This window comes from Amborella trichopoda, chromosome 13, assembly GCF_054954075.1.
Source record: "Amborella trichopoda isolate Santa Cruz 75 chromosome 13, AtrichopodaSantaCruz75HAP2 v2.0, whole genome shotgun sequence".
NCBI classification, from domain to species: domain Eukaryota; kingdom Viridiplantae; phylum Streptophyta; class Magnoliopsida; order Amborellales; family Amborellaceae; genus Amborella; species Amborella trichopoda.
The window spans coordinates 45,884,384-45,904,225 of record NC_142348.1 but is presented as its reverse complement, the minus strand read 5'-3'; the positions used below and the strand labels follow the sequence as shown (position 1 = coordinate 45,904,225).

The 19,842-nt window shown below is 34.0% G+C and overlaps 1 protein-coding gene across 2 annotated transcripts; it reads right to left on the bottom strand.

The window, feature by feature from the left end:
* Nucleotides 1-12,467: 12,467 nt before the first annotated feature.
* On the bottom strand, nucleotides 12,468-16,607 carry LOC18442650 (nicotinamidase 1). 2 transcript variants are annotated; one of them, XM_006852865.4, is made up of 5 exons: nucleotides 16,368-16,607; nucleotides 15,984-16,167; nucleotides 15,533-15,666; nucleotides 14,646-14,831; nucleotides 12,468-12,702 (listed from the first exon to the last, which is right to left on the bottom strand). In XM_006852865.4, the coding sequence occupies exons 1-5, from the start codon at nucleotides 16,506-16,508 to the stop codon at nucleotides 12,616-12,618; spliced, it is 732 nt and encodes a 243-aa protein (XP_006852927.2). In that variant the 5' UTR covers nucleotides 16,509-16,607; the 3' UTR covers nucleotides 12,468-12,615. The 2 variants fall into 2 exon arrangements, 1 of the variants encoding a protein (XP_006852927.2); XR_016046783.1 differs by lacking the exon at nucleotides 15,533-15,666.
* Nucleotides 16,608-19,842: the final 3,235 nt, after the last annotated feature.

Here is a 19,842-nt window from a genome sequence, read left to right as displayed (position 1 = left end):
AAAAATAATTTTACTAGATAGTGTTCATCCTAGAATTCTGCAGTATGATTTAGTTTGTGACGTGAATGTCACTTATTTATTTCTCTGAAGAAAAGTATTATTTGGGATTCAAACTATGATGTTATGATTTAGTTTTGAGTCTAGTTTTCAACACAAAAAATTTCAAAAAGAAATTCTTTGAGAATTGAGAGAAACAATTTTTTATTGAGAGGTGCTCAATTTGATTTTCTGCTGAGAAAATTGCATTGTGACCTAAATGTCACTAAAACAAAGACTTAATATATGGTATGATTTAGGAATAGAACTGATCATTATTTTATATTTTTTAATCTATTTCAATACTCAAAAAGATTCGGAGATAAATTTTTTTTATGAGTTGACAGATATTATATTTTTATCATGAGATGCTCATGTTCTATGCTGCAGTAAATTAAAAAATGTGGTATGTTAAGGCACATCCTTGAATTCCCAATTATGAAGACCTTTAATACTCATTTTAAAAAAATTTATAGTGTGTCATGAGTATGGTTTATTATAATACAACTTCGAAGAGATATAATGCAGAGTTAGCAAGATAAGAGACTCTATGTAAAGAGTATTCGATTTGGGAATAGCAGAAAGAATAAGAAATACAATACCTATAAAAACATCTTGGTTTCTTCGAAATAAATGGATATAGAGAGAGACTTTGTGGTAGCAAACAAACACTAAAGATCAGTGGGATAATCAAAATTGTGATATTTGAAATAATGGGATGAAAAAGATATTTTCTTCACAGTGTAAGACAGGAGAATCTTTGTGCCGAAGAGATGGACACTTCGTGACATGTGAAACCAATGACCAATATATTCTCCATTAGTTGCGTGCACTTCCAATATCACAAAAGTTTATCGAACAAGTAAAAGCGATAAATCAAGAAAGCCCAGGTACCACACTACATGGTTTTGAGGATGAAATCTATCCCACATTATATGGTAAGGTCATATAGGGAAAGATGATTCAATAACTTTGTTTAATGTGCTTTGGTTATATTTTGGCTAATTATTTTATGAATATATATAGAGTGTATGGACATTAAGTGATAAGTGCTAACAAATTTTAAAGTGTCGATTTTGAATACCTTGTATTTTTGTGCCTCTTTGTGCTTGAGTATGAACTACTTAAAGTAGTAATACACATGGATATGTGATTTGATCAACAGCTTTGAGCTCTGAGGATAAAACACGAGAGATGGGTGTGGCTTATTGAAATATGTAAGCACGAAGGGAGTGTTCTAATGGAACTTGGTCTTGGTGACCATCCTCTCAATAATGTCTATAATATGATGTGTTGCATGTGATGATGATCTCTTGATAAATTCTCCATAATTGCCAAAAAAGAAGTATTTTGTCATGGCTTTAATAAGCATTATTTAGTCGTGCTTTATTTTGGATTAAATTATAAGATGGTATATATGATTTGTTTTTATGGCCATGAACTTGACTTGGTAGGAAATTAAAGGTGAATGCGGTAAAATGATGTATGAAAGCTAAGCATGTATTTTATAATTAAATTAAATGATTTGAGAAAAGCCTAAGTCTATGAATACAGTTTTGAGAAAACCACATAGTCTTGCAAAGTCCGTTAAGTTTTTATAAAAATCATTTTAAACTGTCATATTATAATATAACTATTGCTTGTGAATGCATATATATATACCAAGCCAATTTTTTTATTAAAAAGAAAAACATTCTGTTTTGAAGGTATTTATAAAAGTGGGAGAAAAACTATCATGTATTTTTTTTTAAATACCTATATGTTTTGACCTATGTTTCTAGTTATTTAGAATCCTCGATTACATAAGACTTTGAACCATAGGAAATGTTGTAGGAATGCCATCAGGTTAGGCTTCCCTGACACATATTGTATTTATTAAATAACTTTGTTTGTATGAATTTACTACCAAGATGTCTAGTGTGGTTGAACCTTTGTGGTTCATGAAATTTTTTACATATTATGAAACCAACGGGTATTAAATTATATATTGCATGAGACTTGATATGCTACCTCATGATATATGCACAAGAATATCGAGAATGTATATGTTGTATTTGCAATAATTGAATGGGAGCTGCTACAGTCCCACATTTTTTTGGTTGCTTGGATATTCAGATATATAGGTGCAAGCTATCTCACAGATCCAGATGATGCGAAGTCTACATCTGGATATGTGTTCATGCTTTGAGGGGATGCAGTTTCTTGGAAATCAAAGAAACAAAATGTGACGAAATTGTCCACCAAGAAGGCAAAGTACTTGACGTGCTGTTTGGTGATAGCAAAGGCTGTATGGATTAAGAAATTTCTTAATCGACTAGACTTTCACCTCGTGCGTTGTGAGGCAGTAAGAATTTTATGCGACAGCACGATGACGATATACATGTCAAAGGAGTCACGATTCCATAAGAACTCCAAACATATAAAACCATGTTTTTATCACCTGAGAAATGAGGTGAGATTGAGAAAGATCAAGATCCAGATAAACGAAATATTCCAGTGGGAGCACCTGTTAGTATTTGGCATGCCAAATGAAACAATAAACTATAATATTGTTAACCCATGGAACCCAAATGTTTGGTGCTGGTTGTATGGCTACAAAAGGGAGCAGCTTAATTGAAGAACTCTTTTGAGCCCATGAACATATGACCCCATGCGATGAGGGTACGTGATGGTCCTTTGTGACAACAGGTCCATGATTCGCGATGTGAAAGATGAGCTACGACCATTTTTTGGATGACATCCGAGCAGCAAAGAGAAAAATATGTTACCTCTATAAATCCTTTTTGTGAAAGGATTGAAGGCGAAAGCCATGATTAATGTATTGAGAGAATAACTAAAACTGCTTGAGAGAGATGAAAATGAGAGAAAGTGAGAAAGAGATAATGTAAGGCCCTCAAAGGCCAAGTGGGAGATGTTGGGTTCATGTGGCATTTAAAGGCGTTATGAGTGCTTGTAAAATGAAATGACAGAGTGGAACATGAACTCAGTGGGAGTGTGGTCCCTCGAGGGCCATACTAAGCAAATAATGTTTGCAGATACCGAACTGTGCTTGACGATTTAGGCCAGTCAGTTGGGAAAAACCCATGTTACCTGGGCATGAAGAACAAACCGATGAGGGTTTATGGGTTAGCCATTGATGAGGTCGGATAACGTGCCTTGATAAGTGAGCGGAGGGATTATGTGACCCTTGTGTATGATGGTGGCCTACTGAGACGAGGGCCAAAACCTCATCCACGTTCCATCACACGGCATGCATATTGATATATCGATCGGGAAAGCCATATATCCACCTTTTAGGGTGAAGCGTATGCATGTGCGAGAGATACCCCTATGTACCATAGGAGCTATGGTCGCATTAGGTCTAGGTGTCCTTGACTCGTCTCTATGGGAGGACCTGAAATCCATAGACTCGGATTGCGATCCCTTGGTTCATCGGCCGGACTTTGGTGACCCGCTAATGAGTTCCTGCTGGGACTGTGGGTCATGAAAAATACTGGGTCGGTCTGATAAAGCAAGTATGGTCTGTAGTCCACAGTTGAAGGTGGAGTGCCCCATGATTGTTGATTTCTAAACCTTTGGATCATTTTCCCATTATATTAATATAATTGTGTTCATTTTATTATTGAAATGATTTTAGTTTTATTATTTAATTTTTTATGAATCTCTCAATATTTTATTTGTGATTTTTGACTTATAAAAATACAGTTATTGTTCTTACAAAGTTATAAAAATTCAAATATATATTTTACATTATTTTATTTAATTTTTAAAATAATATTTTTTTTATAATATTCCATAGGGGCCAATAGTGCACATGGGCCCACCATGTGGGATGTGGGTGGGGGCCCACATGTGCCACAAAAGGGTGGCATGCCCCGACCCTATTTGGATTCTCTTGTTTGTTTTTAAGATAAGGTTAGTTTGATTTGTGTCATGTGGTCAAATCTTGGAAGGGATATATTGACCATAGCTTCATCTATTTTGTAGCAAGTTTGTTTTAAAGATATATGATCAATTTGTATTGATATGGATCTTATCTTATTTATATTTGGTAGTATTTATCTACTTGATATTATTTGACACATCCTTATGGAATATGTGATATAGATCGTGTAATTTAATATAATGCATGATATTTATTTTATTTAAATGTATTGATGGGAAAATGGTTTAGAAAAGGGGTATAATGGTTCATGCACCTTCCATAATGTTGATGGCCCATCTGTGGAATGGATGACTCAGATCTCTCATCCCACAAGCCACCCTTGATCGACGGTCTATGTTCAATCTCACAAGAAGAGACAGGCTTAGAAAAACCCTAATAAACCTTAATCGTGCTCAAAACCTATAAAAAGAGATTGCCTCTACCCAAAAATCTCTACATCTTATCTCTTGTACCTAATTCCCATTTTTCTCTCTCATATCCCACAAAGGGGGCACGCACCACTCTCTCATCTTTGATCTCTCTCTCTCATATTGTGAAAGAACCTAAGGGTTTAGGTTATGAAGTTCTTCTCTTTGATCTCTCAAATATGGATTTATGGCTAAGGGATTTAGGGTTTAGCAAAAAAAAGAAAATTTATCTCTCTCAAACTAGGTTGCTAAAAGAATTCACATAGGGTTTGAGTTTGTGATCACAGGGGTTCATTTTCCATTGATGTGGCTTAGCTGAAATTTGCTTTCCTGTTCGAGATTGAAGCTAGACCGCTGATCCCACGCCATCGGATAGTGGTGACTCGGTGTGGGGTGTAATAAGCCCGGTTGAGGTAATCTCCGGCACTCTTCCATTTGTTTCTTACAATCTTATTTTTTATTCTCAAGCATAGTGCATAGTTGTTTCAATGACATCACGTCGTTAAGATCTTGGTTTTATTGTTATGTTGATTTTATTTTTGAAATTTATCTTATTATAATAAAGACCACCTGTAAGTGATCTTTTGCTAATAGAAAAGGGTGATAAAAAAAAAATGTATTCCTTGGTAAATGATCACATAGGTCTTTCTTTCAACAAGTGCTCATTTTACCTCTTATTGTTTAATCTTTCTTTATTTATGGATCTTCCTTATCTTATCTTTGATAAAACCCTAGCTCACACTACTAGGGTTGCACCAGGTTGGTATCAACGCATGATGATCAGTAAGGATGGTACTGTAGTGTATTATTATAGCATGTTACCGTAGCACAGTGCTGTAGCATGTTACTATAGCGTCAATTTTTATGCCCTAAATCAACGACCATGCTTTTCACGTAGATGAAAAGGAGGAAAAACGACGACCATAGAAGGATGCTAGCTCGCGAGAAGGGATTGCAGATGTAAGGAGAGATTGCAGATTTAAGGAGATTGGTCGAAACCCTAACTCTGTGTTTGACGCAAATGGAAACCCCATCTCAGGAGTAAGAAATCGAGGCAAATGAAGAATCCATAAATCCCTTTCATGATCAAGTTCCAAAGAGAGACGTAATTGATCATATAGATAAGGATAGTAGGAGGTGGGAAAACGGTATCATAGTTGAGATTCCGGAGTTTTATGGAAGTCTATATGAGGAAAACCATGGAGAAACTCTGTCATCATCAAATGGTTTTCAAGATCAACATGTTATGAACTAGGACTCATCGTCAGTCTTTGACAAGTATCTGGATGAACATTTGGGTGTTAAGAAAGTAGTGGGTGATAATAGCTTTAGTAGTGATCCAATCCATACGAGGATCGAGAAGAAGATCCTACTATTGGAAAGGATTTTGTGGATGCATATGTTCTAAATGAAAAACGGGGTGGATGTTAAGGAGTCTTTACCAAAATATTAGAGGTAGCTGGTATCTTAGTCCTTAGAGAAAGTAGCAAAGAGAATGGCGTTAACGAATGTAACAATGATGTTCTTCATATAGTTTTACCTGAGTAAAGAGTGTCATGTGGGGTGCCCCCCTGGGTTTTGGTGATATTTTTCTTTAAGCTTTTTGCTAGTAAGTTAGATATAGAAGAGAGCCATCGAATGGTTCTTGATGCTAGAGCTCCGCTTCATCCATTGTTTCGTTTTGAGTGGAGAACCTCTATATCAAGTCACCATAAGAGAAAGAAATTATGAGGTAATCCATCATGAATCTTGAGCCACTTCAAATTCACAGTAGAGTATTCTCCAATGTGTTCAAAACCAAGTGTGTTGTGCCTATTTATTATAAGTATGACAATTCCCTATGGGCCTAAAACATGGTTAATCCAATCTCTATGGGGAAGGCAGTAAAATGGCAAGCCTTGAAGTCTTATCAAGATAGGACCAATCAAAATTCGAAGAAGATAAATGACAATGCCTATCAGTTAAAGCTATCAAGCTATATTTTCGCACTTTCGATGTTTTTAATATGAAGTATCTCAGTCCATATCATGGTAATACCTTCAATGACAAGCCGTTGAATTTGAGCTCAAATTCTTTTGAGGAAAGGGGGATTGATTCATTCATAATATTGCTCTTGAGTCTCTAGATCAAAGAGATAAACTTAAAGTTTACAACAAGAACCGCAGAAGGGTAAGTTCATTATTGAGTCTACACTTTTATATTTTTTATTTATTTCTTGTGTCTTTTTATTTACTTTAGGGGTCTAAGTAGTAATTTCTAGAGTGTTTTATATCTTTTTATTCACTTAGAGTCTTTGATAAGGCCAATATTTTTTGTATCGAGAAAATAATAAAAATAGATGAATATAAGGCTAAAATTTTTAAATTACTAAATAATCCACATTGTAGTTCACCTAAAAGTCTGTCATCTCAACCTTCTTATCTTGATTGGGTGTTGATAGTAGGGAAAATTACAAAATACACCTTAAAATGAACTATCTATGCAACTTACCCCCACCCTCATTTTTTCTCACACTTTTTTTCCCCAAACAACCTTTCTTCAAACCCCCCCCCCCCCCCCCCCCCCCCCCCCCCCAAGGTAAAAAATCTTAATTTTTTGACGGAAATGCCCTTCTCATACAAACTAAATCAATTCGCGATCCCAAATAGAGTAGTGCCGGAGCGCAGTATACTACTGTCGGAGCGTAGTTCTCAGTATGCCGGAGCGATGCGGGTCAGACAAAGCACTGCCGGAGTGCACATTGTGACTGTCGGAGCGTGCATTAGGACTACCGGAGTGCAATCCTCCATTGCCGAAGCCGAAGGCCGTGTGAAAAGAAACATGAGAGAGAAGGCCGTGTGAATAGAAACGAGGGTATTTTAGTCTTATTTTATGTTATTTTTGGGTTTGGGGGGTTTTTGCAAGGAAATGTTCTTTGGGGCAAAAAAGTGTGAAAAAATTGGGGTGATAGTCCACTTCAGGGTGTATTTTTGTAATTTTCCCTTGATAGTATGTCTAAGAAATTAATTTTATATTTTTCATGTACATGTAACAAGCCAAAATTGGCGCACCTCCAAAGAATATAAAGTAAATAATTTCAAAAAGGTATAATAAGCAAACTACCCTTGAAACTGTGAAGGTTGGTCGTACTTAATTTAATATTTTTCAAATATGGACCCAATGGGCGTACAAATTTTCCAAAATTCATTTATGTATAAGTTTTATAAAAAGATAAGAATAAGAAAAAGAAAATTGTTGCGTCAGTTAGTGGCCAGAAGAGCCCGCTAACTCACAAACGTCCATCATAAAGATGGACGTTGTATAAAGTGTATCCTCCAAAGATTTCATATAGACAGTGCAGCCAAAAATACCAAAAAATATATTTTTTAATTTTAAAATTTAATTTTTCTTTTCACATTCATAATCACCTTGGCTAGATGATGAATCCATAAAAAAAATTAGATAAAAAATCCATATCTAAAATAGATTTTAGAAGGGGCTGTATGTATACTCATAGAAGTCCACAAGAAAAATATATAAAAAAAACAAAGGGAAAATTATATACATATCCGTTATATTTTGTGTTATTACGGATGTAGCAAATAATTTTTATTATTATATGTATATTCTATTTTTTAAAAAAAGACAACTTTACCTTTTTTTGGATGTTGAACATCTAAAAATTACATACATACCCTTTTTTACTTTTTCAGATGTTGAACATCCGAAAATATACCAAAAGTTCATATGCCCATTTTCGAGTGTTGAACATCTGAAAATATGACATTTTTGGATGTTTAACATCCGAAAATATGAAATTTGCACATTTTTGGATGTTAGACATCCAAAAATATCAGCGAAATGTGAATAATGGGAATGTGAACGCTTAATTTTCGAGCTATTTTCGAATGTTGAACATCCGAAAAACCCTTCAATTCAAATGTTCAACACCCAAAAATGGGTATGTGAACGTTACCCTAAAACTACCCTGCACTATTTTGAGCCATGATCCCAAGGCTAGCTCCACGCAAGCTTTGGCTCAACCTGGCCAACCTTGGACCAGGGCAAGGCTTGTATGGACCAAGCCTGGGCTAGGGGCCTTAGCTAGGTGGCTTGCTAAACCGTGACTTCATTTGGGGTGGGGCGGGCCCAGTGGGAATTGATTAACAAAAAAAAGAAGGAAAAAGAGGAAGAGAAATAAAGCATAAACTTGAGGAAATAGGGCTATGCCAAGCTAGGCATGGCCAAGGCCTAGGCTTGGCCCAGATTAGCCCTCCCTTCTCGCCAAGGTGGTCTACACCGGCCCGCCTTCGGGCCAAAATTTGTGGCCCTCATTGTGGTTTTTAAGCTCTGGGCAGCCCGGGACAAGCCGAGCCATCCAATTCATTGCCAACAGAAATATGTAACGAAAAATATGTAAAGGGGCCAGTAGTATATAAAAAATAGGAAAAATTACATACATATCCGTTATAGTTTCCGTTATTACAACACTATCGAATAGTTTCGGTTGGTACCTCCATGTCTGTTTTTTTTCATGTCAAAACAGAAAAAAAAAAAAAAAGACGACTTTATCCTGTTTTCGGCAGTTGAACAATCGAATTCAAAGTGTTTTCAGTTATTCAACAACTAAAAATACACGAATTTATGTTCTTGGAGAACATAAAATTTAATTCGTCACGAACCCAAAAATGTTTTCTCTCTTGTGACGCATTTTCTCTACCTCTCTGAAGTCATAGTTATCTTATAAAATCAAAAGGGAACAAATAGTTTGAGCCTAGGGATTATGAGATTAGAAGAATAGGAAATTTTGTGGCATATTCTCTATCTACCTCTATAAAGTCACCCTTATCCAATAAAATAAAGGGGAACAGGTAATTTAAGCCCCTAAATTTAGGAGAATTCTAAGGGATTATAAACTTACTAGAAAAAGAGGCATACGCAGGAATTTAGGAAAAATCTAAGGGATTATGAACTTACCAAAGAAGACGCATACCTAGGAATTTAGGAGAAATCTAAGGGATTATGAACTTACCAAAAAAAGAAGCTGAGTGAAGGGAAGAAAGAGAGTTTAAAAAAAAGACTATTTTTACCCATGTAATGTAGAGAGTGAGGTAGAGAGAGGATACGTAGACGTAGACCCACAAGAGAGAAAAAAAAATTCGATTATTGAATAACCAAAAATTTTAAATTTTTGTCTATTCAAAAATTGAAATTGACCCATTTTCAATTGTTGAATAACTCAAAATACTTTGAATTCGGTTATTCAACAATAAAAAAAAAGGTAAAGTTGTCTTTCTTTTTTTAAAATTTCTGTTTTCACATAAAAACAAGGGACACATTGGTAATAACAAAAACTATTCGGTAGAGCCGTAATAACGAAAAATATAATAAATATGTATGTAATTTTTCCTAAAATATATGTAATAATATTTATTACTTATTGAAAATAGCATGGTGATACACATAAATATCGAATTGCCTATTGTGCAATAAACTTAAATTGACAAATAATTTTCCAATGAAGGGAAAATATATTACAGATAATAGACAAGATATGGTAAAGTGTTATCATTATCCAATCGATTGATGGATGGTGATTAGAAGATGGTGGCAATGAGGACAACATGACATGCTCGATTAATAGGTCCCACTCCCTCCCTATTATCGGCCAGCAATTGAAGGGAAGCTGACAAGGTTAATGATCATAGGATCATGGCACAGTTGCCTCTAATTAAGATTGTGCCTGTTAAAATCCAGTAAACTAACACAGAACCTGTTAGAAGTTAACTGGATTTTGGCTTGAATTATTTTGTAGAATCTTAAAAAAATAATCCTAACAGCCATTTGGCTCATTGGATGTCGTGTTTGGTACACTTAGAATTGAGATTTCCATTGGAATTGAGATTTCCGTGGGATCCCTCAATGCTCATTTTAAACCTAAATTTTAAAAATCTCAATTCTACCAAAATAGGTGGAATTGACATTTCATGGGAATTATCCACTTTACTGCTTAAGAAAAAAAAAAATTAAAATTTTAGAGCAAGAAACTATATTAAATTTTAAAGAGAAAAAACATATTAAAATTTTAGAAAATGAAACTATATCAAATTTTAGAGAGAAAAAGTATATGAATTTTTTTAGAGAAATAAAATAAACAAATTTTTTTAGTGAGAGCTATCTCAAATTTAAAGTTTTAGAGAGACCATATTAAAATTTTAGAGAGAAAAACTCATCTCAAATCTTAAATTTTAAAGAGAGTATTTTAAAATATTAGAAAGAGAAACTACATTAAATTTTAGCTAGAGGAACTACTTAAATTTTTTTAGAAAGAAATATCTCAAAATATTTAAAGAGATAAATTATCTCAAATTTTTTAAGTTTTAGAGAGAGAAAGAGAGAGAGAGAGAGAGAGAGAGAGCATATTAAATTTTCAAAGATTAGAAACTATATCAAATTTTAAATAGAGAAACTACAATAAAATTTTTAGAGACAGAAACTGTATCAAATTTTAGATAGAGAAAGTATTTGAAATATTTAGAGAGAGAAACTATTTAACAAAATTAGATAGAGAGAGAGAGAGAGAAATTATCTCAAATTTTAAGTTTTAGATAGAGAAAATATATTAAAACTTTAGAGAGAGAAACTATGTCAAATTCTAGATAGAGAAAGTACCTAAATTTTTTAGAGAGAAACTATTTGAAAATTTTTAGATAGAAAAACTATCTCAAATTTTAAGTTTTAGTGCGAGGAAGTATATTAAAATTTTAGAGAGAAAAACTATCTCAAAACTTAGGTTTTAGAGAGAGAATGCATCTTAAAGTTTTAGAGTAACTATATCAAATTTTAGAGTGAAAAAGTAATTAAAATTTTTTAGAAGGAGAAACTATCTTAAAAATTTTAGAAAAAAACTATCTCAAATTTTAAGTTTTAGAGAGAGAAAGTACTTTAAAATTTTAGAGAGAAAAATTATATCATATTTTAGAGAGAGAAACTACCTAAAATTGTTTAGAAAGAGTACCTATCTTAAATTATTTAAAGAGAGAAACTATTTCAAAATTTTCATAGAGAGAAACCATCTCAAATTTTAAGTTTTAGAGATAGAAAGTATCTCAAATTTTAGAGAGAGAAAGTAAATCAAATTTTAGAGAGAAAATATATAAAAATTTTAGAGAGAGAAACTATCTCAAAAATTTTAGCGAGAAACTATTTCAAATTTTAAATTTTTGAAAGAGAGTGTAATAAAATTTTGGAGAGAGAAACTATCTCAAAATTTTGAGAGAGAGAGAGAGAGAGAATTTGCATTTTCAAAAAAAAGATATTCCAGATAATCCAAACAGGGAATTTGCATTTTGTTGATTTCTACCAAACAGGGAATTGATATTTCCAGGGAATCTCAAATCCAGGATTCAACCAGGAATCCAAACAGGCCCTAATAGAACTTCACATTTCTATAAAAAAAGTTAATCATACCCAAAACTGCATCTTCCATTGCTTGAAAATACAGCTCCATTCACCCAACGAACATTGGAGCAAGCTTTAATCAGAAAGGTACATTAATCAATGGAAAATATTTGGATGGTCCATTTTCAAAGAACTTTATATACAATTGTAAGCTAGAAGAAGACTAATATGAAACATGTACCATTTTCTCATGAGCAAGTTAGAAACTTTTCTAGTTTACGTTGACCCTGTAACATCCGATCTTTCCGCTTCCTTTTCAGAACACAAAAATCTAATAAGGATACCATGATCAATTACTTAATGTAATTCTAGTTGATCTACACTGCAAATTAGATCACCATAAATTTACATTAGAAATGCAAGAAATGACAATTCTAAAAATGATGAAAAACCAAGTAATTTAGTTCACACGTCATGGTAGCAAAAAAACCATTCAGTTGGGTAAATTTATATAGCCGACCCCAAATCGTTGGGTTAAGGCTTGGATGATGATGATGAGTTGGGTAAATTATTTGTTTACAGTATCAGCAATCCAGATATTATATTGCCATTACACCTATTGCATATCTGTTACTTCAAGTGCACAATGACACTGAAAACATACCATTCAGTTTCCCTCCACACAATCACGAATTGTATTTTCTCTTTACATGAAAAGTATCCATATTTATCTCTATTGATCCAACTGTCTCTGTACATATAAAATAATACACAAGTGTGCCTCATGAAACAACGCTTTTACTAAACACATCGTAATATATGTAGACAAAACTATTAGTATGTAAATCAACTCAAAGGAAAAACTGACACTTCCTTCACAATCTTGGCTCCCCTCAACTTGGCGAAATAGAGACCCATATGATGCATCATCTCCTGCAAAATAATAATATATTCGTGGGCAAGTCTCCTCAGTTTATGTATCCTTTTAAGACCAATTGAAGCTAACCGATTTTCTGAGTATTTAAATAACTGATAAATAGATCTGACAAAGAAGTATTAAGTCAGGTGAATTCGTCTTTTTTAATATTCAGGTTCCCCATAGTAGCAACGTACACATAAATAAACTTAGTATATACAAAACTTTGTAAAGCCTGTTCATCCACATATACTATGATGTTTTAGCATACCCTCTACCCCTGTATACTGAAGAACCATGACGAGTGTTTGGGCAATGTTCTACATGAGATTGTGCACCAAGACAAAATCATACACAAATTTATGCCAATGAAAAGAAATCCAATTAGAGGTCACTTGTCTACCCCAGTATATAAAAGATCTAAAATCCAGAATAGCTCACAAGCCGGGGATGCTGAAGTGCTAGCGCACTTCAAGCTGAAGCATATTTATTGTGTTTCCCTGAGATAACATTGTCCCTGAGGAGTACCTATCAACCATCTAAAGGATTTGCTCATAATGATAGCATGATATATCAGTATGAGTATCTCAAACAAAAGAAAAATAAAAGTTGCTACATGAGTAGCATCGAACAAGAAATGAGATGATTACTGATACGAGGTTATGAATTACAATAACACAAGCGAAAGGCGTGAATATATGATCAATAAAAAGAACAGAGGAATTGAGACAAAAACATACTTAGGAGGATTATAATAGAAGCTTTGGGTGGAAAAAATGCAAAGAATCAACCACTAGTTTCAGGAGATAACTTAAGCTGAGAGCAGAAGGTAAACTTTAAAAATTGGATAACTAACAAAGTAGTTCAACCATTATAAATGGAGGAGGTTAACACTGATATAGGGCTGAAACTTAGCACAAACACAAGCATACCCTAAATATTTAGGGGGCAAGAAAAAAAACAAGACATAAGGCAAGACAAGCATGCTAGATATTCTAATGTTAGGTTCAAATATTCTCAATAAAGGCAGCAACCTCTTCAAAAAGGAGAAAACTAAGGCAAACAACAATGTAAAATACTTAGATTGCATTCTGGTGAAAAGTAAACTTTTAGAAAACACAAAATCCTTTTTATAATATCTTTAGAAAGAAATATCAAGGGTCATACTCCAACTACTATAACACCCAAATAATCTAAATTCCTTATGGGTCATTCCCCTAATGTCTGCCCAACCATATGACAACTAAACCAGCTCAAATGTCTATGTTTTGGTGGATAGAAGAAGATATAGTATTATTCTTGGATGTTCACCTTCTGCATATATAGGCTGCTTCTTCTCTAGTTTAGAGCATTGAGGTAGAATATAGGAAACCACTAGTTGATTTGGCCCGGGCCATATCAAACCCCATCAGTTATAATTTTGAGAGCTTGTATTGAGTAATCGAGGTGTCTTTGATCTTCAAGGTAAGCAGCAACAAAACCACCAATCCAATCACATACACCGTGCAATTCACAGTAGGAATAAACCCCAAAAAAGCGTTGAATTCCTGCATAGTAGAACTATTTGTTTTCGTTTGTTTTGGTTAAGCTGTGAGACTAAATTTTGAAGATGTATATTTACGATATCATGATCAATTTTGATATGTTGAAATGCAAATCAATCAGGACAATCACCAAATAAAATCAATATAGAGATTTCCTCCTCTTCTTCTTTTGATAGCACAAATGAAACACACGGAAGTCATTTTCTTTTAAAGAAAACAATATACTAATCTAGAACTTCATATTATAAGCCAAACTTTAAGTCTGGTGAAGCCCACTCTAGGCAAGGAAACTCCATGGAGTTTAGCCATTTACAGTTTTCTACTAACAATCACCAAAACTAGAGAAACAAACTTGATGTTTTCAAGATATCTCCTATTGTGCCCCTAAAGGGAATGCAAGAAACTAAGAAAGCTACCTGGGGATGGGGATTAGCCCCTTCAATACTTTGAGCTACATGTAATGGTAAATCAAAAGTAGCACTTCCTTGAGAATACACCAGAACATCTTCCAGAGGTGGCAGCAAACCACAATTCCTAGCAGATAGGGCAGTTGCCACAAAGTCGAAGACACATATGTCTGTACAAATCCCCAACACCAAAATCTACAAAAGAAAAACGAGCTGGAACAATTCAGTTAAAAAGACCAAAATAATCATCTCCTATGATTAATCTGCTGGTCATACAATTAGCTAATTAAGAGTGGAATAAGAAAACAGCTCAATGCACACAATAACTCATACTTATTCAACCAGTTGATTGCGCTGAAAACTAGAAACAAATATTGATCATAAAAAAGCAATGTGTAAGCTGAAGACACTATTAATAGTGATAGAAACAATAACATGACAAAGATAACGGGTCAAATACTAGAACTACCATAAAAAATGGGATAAATCTTAGGTGAGTTCAGGGTCATTCTGTCTAACATAACTGATAAGAAATAGTGAATGATTACATTCACTCAAAATTTCTAGAAAAGAAAGAGATTAGACAGCTGATTTCCATTAATAATTGAATTATGTGACAAACCTTAATGTGTAGGCCTGTAGGGGGGTATCTTTTCCTTTGCAACTTGTGGAACATAAAATTGACAAATTTTACTTTCCAGAAAAGAATTAAAGAACTTTGCTTAAATAAGAACAAGCTTACATGGAACTTATCGATATCTGATCATGCATATAGGAGGACAAGAGGCATGGGATGAAAGAAATTAGAAGAGATTTTAGAATGCATATAGAGTTGGGACAAACCACAAAAGGTGCACGTAAATAATAACTGATATAATAGACAGAGAGAAACTCACAACTTGGATCCCGTTATTCTTAACCCAATCGACAAAGCTATTCGACCCATCCTTTTCAATGCAACCGACAAACGCATTAATGCAATCCTTGCGTTTGATTGTTACATTTGGGTCCTTCTGCAACCATTCCAAGGCTGCCAAATAACAAAATAACATTAAAGAATACTTAAAACTATGCAGTTGAATTCTTTTTTGCCTTCATTTATCTTCAGATACAAATACTGGTCATGATTTCATCAATTGTTTCTCTAGTATCATCACTGGTTATCTCTCAAAAAATGAAATTACAGTACCAGGCATTATTTTCATATCGGTTCAAGCATTCATGCAAAATAAGTTGGTTAATTCATTTGATTGATCAACTGGGTATTTGCCAATACTACATCGTGCCATTTTATACAGAAAAAACCACTGGAATTGTGAATTATGAATTATAGACAATATATATTACCTGGTACCAGATTTTCTTCTCCTGATCCAACAATACAGTGAGGGGGATATGGAGGCTCGGGCTTGTTGGGTTGATGGGTATCTAGAAAAGCCAGTATTGGCCATTTCTTCTCACTGAAAATCCTTGCTAGCCCTACACTCTCATCTACCATATCAGAAATCTGTTTATCTGGCTGTGTTGGAGCCTGCAAATTCAAAAAGGAACAAAGGGAGAAGAACATCAAACTACCAACAAAAATTAATCAGAAGTATTCAAAAGATAGAAGACCCCACACCAAAACCCAGATAATTATTAGACCAAAAACCTTACCCATCAAAGATCAAAGCCTTCCCCATAGGAAACGAAAAAGAAAACCAGTAGATAAATTGAATGTTTATGACTTACCAGATTACCGGCACCTGGGGTGCAGAATCCATTGACAATGTCCACGAGGACAAGACCAGTCTTCTTACTCGCAGAGATCAACAGAGACTCTTCCTGCAATGGAAGCTCTGCTTTCAAGAGGCCAAGCATTGGGGCCGCCATCTCTCTCTCTCTTTCTCTCTCTCTCTCTCAACTGGAAAGATTTTTAGTTTTTTACTCTCCCTTGGATATCTGCAGATAAAAAAAAAATGGTACCCAACCAAATGACAGGGGAAGTAAGATATGTGGGTCAGGGACCATGTCTCCAGTCTCCACAAACTTCCAAAGTTGCCTCTTCTCATTTTCTTCACAATCCAAGTCGTTTTCTCTTATTTGGAATCTTTGGGATCATGGGTTGCGTAGGCCAATCCAAGCTTAGGCCCCATCCAATGAGTAGTGCCAGGCACTTGACTTTTAGCCTTACGTTTCAGGCCCATATTTGACTTTTACTGCCATGAATCTCAAAAGGATTTACTTTCAAAAAAACGCCTAGGTTTCATGAAAACAAATTAAAGCCCCACCTCGACTCCTAAAGCACTTTGTGCACGGGAAATCTTCATGATGGTTCTAAAATCGATTTCAAACACGTAATATGAAACTTGAAACTCAAAAAATAGTGCAGATATTGTAGACATGTAAATACTTATTTTTAGAATGAAATATATATGGTCAGATTATAATATATATTATTTTAGAATTTAAAATCTTAAATATTTTTTACAACTATAATAGTCAAGGCCGAAATGATCATTTTGTAAGTTTTTCTATACCATAACTATAATTTTATGCGAGTTTTGAAATGGGTTTACTTATTATGAGAGCCCTACAACCCTACCAAAACATTTTTCATTTCAAAATTGCTCTCCTTGTTTCGGTTTTACACAATTGTACCCATGTTTGTGATGTCCTCCTATTTCCTTTCAACTTCACCTGTTTCCTAAAATGTCATCTTGTTTATACTCGAAAATTTCTGCCAAAACTACGGCCTTCGCCTCATTTTTTAGCCTAAACATGTCGAAAGAAATACGGTAGAGAATGGGTCTCGTCAAATTGTGATTCGAGCAAGAGACCGGCGACAAGACCACCCTCACAAAAAACATTGGCAATGATAGCATTTAATGCGAATCCATTAATATTTGAAAATGGAGAGCCTAAATAATATGTTCCTTATACAATTATTTTTGGGGCTTGGAATCCTAATTTTTTCTCCACAATCGTAATGATCATTTTCTAGATGATTGATTTTAAGCTTTTCAGAGTTTTAAAGTGAGGCTTTACTTCTTTTTTTTTCCCTTGGCTTGATATTAACATTTTTCTCTCTTTTTCTTTTTCTTTTTTTTTTTTTTTTTTTTCTCTTTAAAATAAAGCAAAATATAGAGGAGATTCAAGGGTCGAAGTGTGATTCAGCTTGTCAAGTGTTCTCTCTTTCATCTCAACAAAAAATAGTCGACCTAAAATCTGATCGATTGTTTTGTCACAAAGTTGAAAGAATTCCCAAACGAACTTGTAATCATCAAAACTCAAAACTAAAATTGTATGGTTTGGTTCTAATATGGACTTGGTCGAGTTGCCTCCTGACAACCTTTTTATTTAACAATTTTTTGGATCAATAGTTAATTTTCATCTATTTTAACCCTCAATTAATCAATTTTAATACCAACTAATTTATGTTAGCCTTATTTCCATCCAAAATAAGTTTATTTGGATAAGTTTTTTAGTTTCGGCAAGGTCTTTCCGTCAAAATCTCATGACTTTTTCAATCCTAAAAACCAAATCTTCCATAGTTTGAATTTATCTTTCAATTACTAATAAAATAAGTTGGATTTGTTTCAATTTGTTGGTATTGGAGCCCTCTATTAGACCCCTACAACAATTTGCTGGACTGGAAAGTAAAATAGAAGAAAGTGAGAGTTTAAATTTCGAAAAGTTTTTTAACCCGAAATTATAAGTCTTCGATTTTTCTCTCTCGTTTTTCTTGAACTCTTTCAAATTCGCCGCAAAATGTTCCTACCGCATTGATCCACAAAAGTCCTAACAAACTTTTTTGGCATCAAAATTAAAAATGTCTAAAATCGAATTCTTATATTTTCTGCCATTTCTTCTTCAAGTATTTTTTTTTATTGTGATTATACCCTACTATATTAACTCAAATATTTGAATTTGAATATTTTATTTTTATATGTTTTTTTCTTCTTCTTTTGACATTTTTTCTCTGTTTTATCTTTTTTCCTTTTTTAAAATTGGCCTTGTGAGCCAAACTTACCCAGCAATTTGGCCATTTTGGCTCAGGGCGGTTATTGACTGGTGCCGAGTTTTAAATACTAATTGGATGAATAAAAAAGGGAAATTTGTCAAAATATACATAACATATCAACGATTTACATTTTATCCATATATTTTAATTTAATTTTAAAATGCCTACATATGATTTTGACTTGGAAGATCAGTAGGAGAAGGGTAAAATGATAAATAATTGAAAAGTAAAGTATGTATTGCTAAATTTACCAAAAAAAAATAACGACCTCATATTCATAGGAATGAAATTTCTCGATCCCGAATTTGTCAAAACATTGAGCGAAGGAAAGCTTTCAGACCCTAAACCCCTTGCATCTCCCTATTACACTTAGGGCTACCACCGGGCCAATAAAATCTATAAATTACCTTGGCCTGGCCCAAAATTCCTGATAAAACGTTGGGTCCCTGCCCGAATATATGGTATTAAAGCCTAGGCCTGTCTAAAAGAAGCTATTGGAATGGGCCAGGCACATTAGGAAGCCTTTTTTTTTGTCTTTTTTTTTTTTTTTAATGTCACTCTTCAAACTTTTTATTACTTGCAGTAAGCCTATAAAACAAAAAATATATGCTAAAATATTTTCTAAAAAATTCAATATATGTGTGGTATCTAAATGAAAAAAATGTGGTATTCTCGGCTCGGCCCAAACACTTAGCAACCCTACTTGCCCCCTCTCTCCCCCGAGACACTCTCTCTATTTCATATGCCATCTCTCTTCCATCCGCCATCTCTCTCTCCCCCTTTACCTTATGCCATCTCTCTCCTTCTCTCTCTTCCATCCACCATCTCTTTTTATTTTGGAGCTGATTTCTAGAGAGATAAATGAGTTTTAAGAGAGAGATTGGGTTTCTAGAAAAAGAATAGGCTTTTAGAGAGAGTGGTTAGATTTTTAGAGAGAGATTCGACGTTTAGAGAGACTTAGTTTTTAGAGAGAGATAGAAAGATTAGATTTCTAGAGAGAAAGAGATAGATGAGATTTTTAGATAAAGAATGAATTTTTAGAGAGAAAGAGATATTGGGTTTCTAGAGAGAGATAATAAAGTTTAGAGAGAAAAGAGAGAATGGATTTCTACGAGAGAAAGAGAGATTGAGTCTTTAGAGAGAGCAAGAGATATTGGGTTTTTAGATAGAGAATGTAGGTTTTTAAAGAGAGATATTGGATTT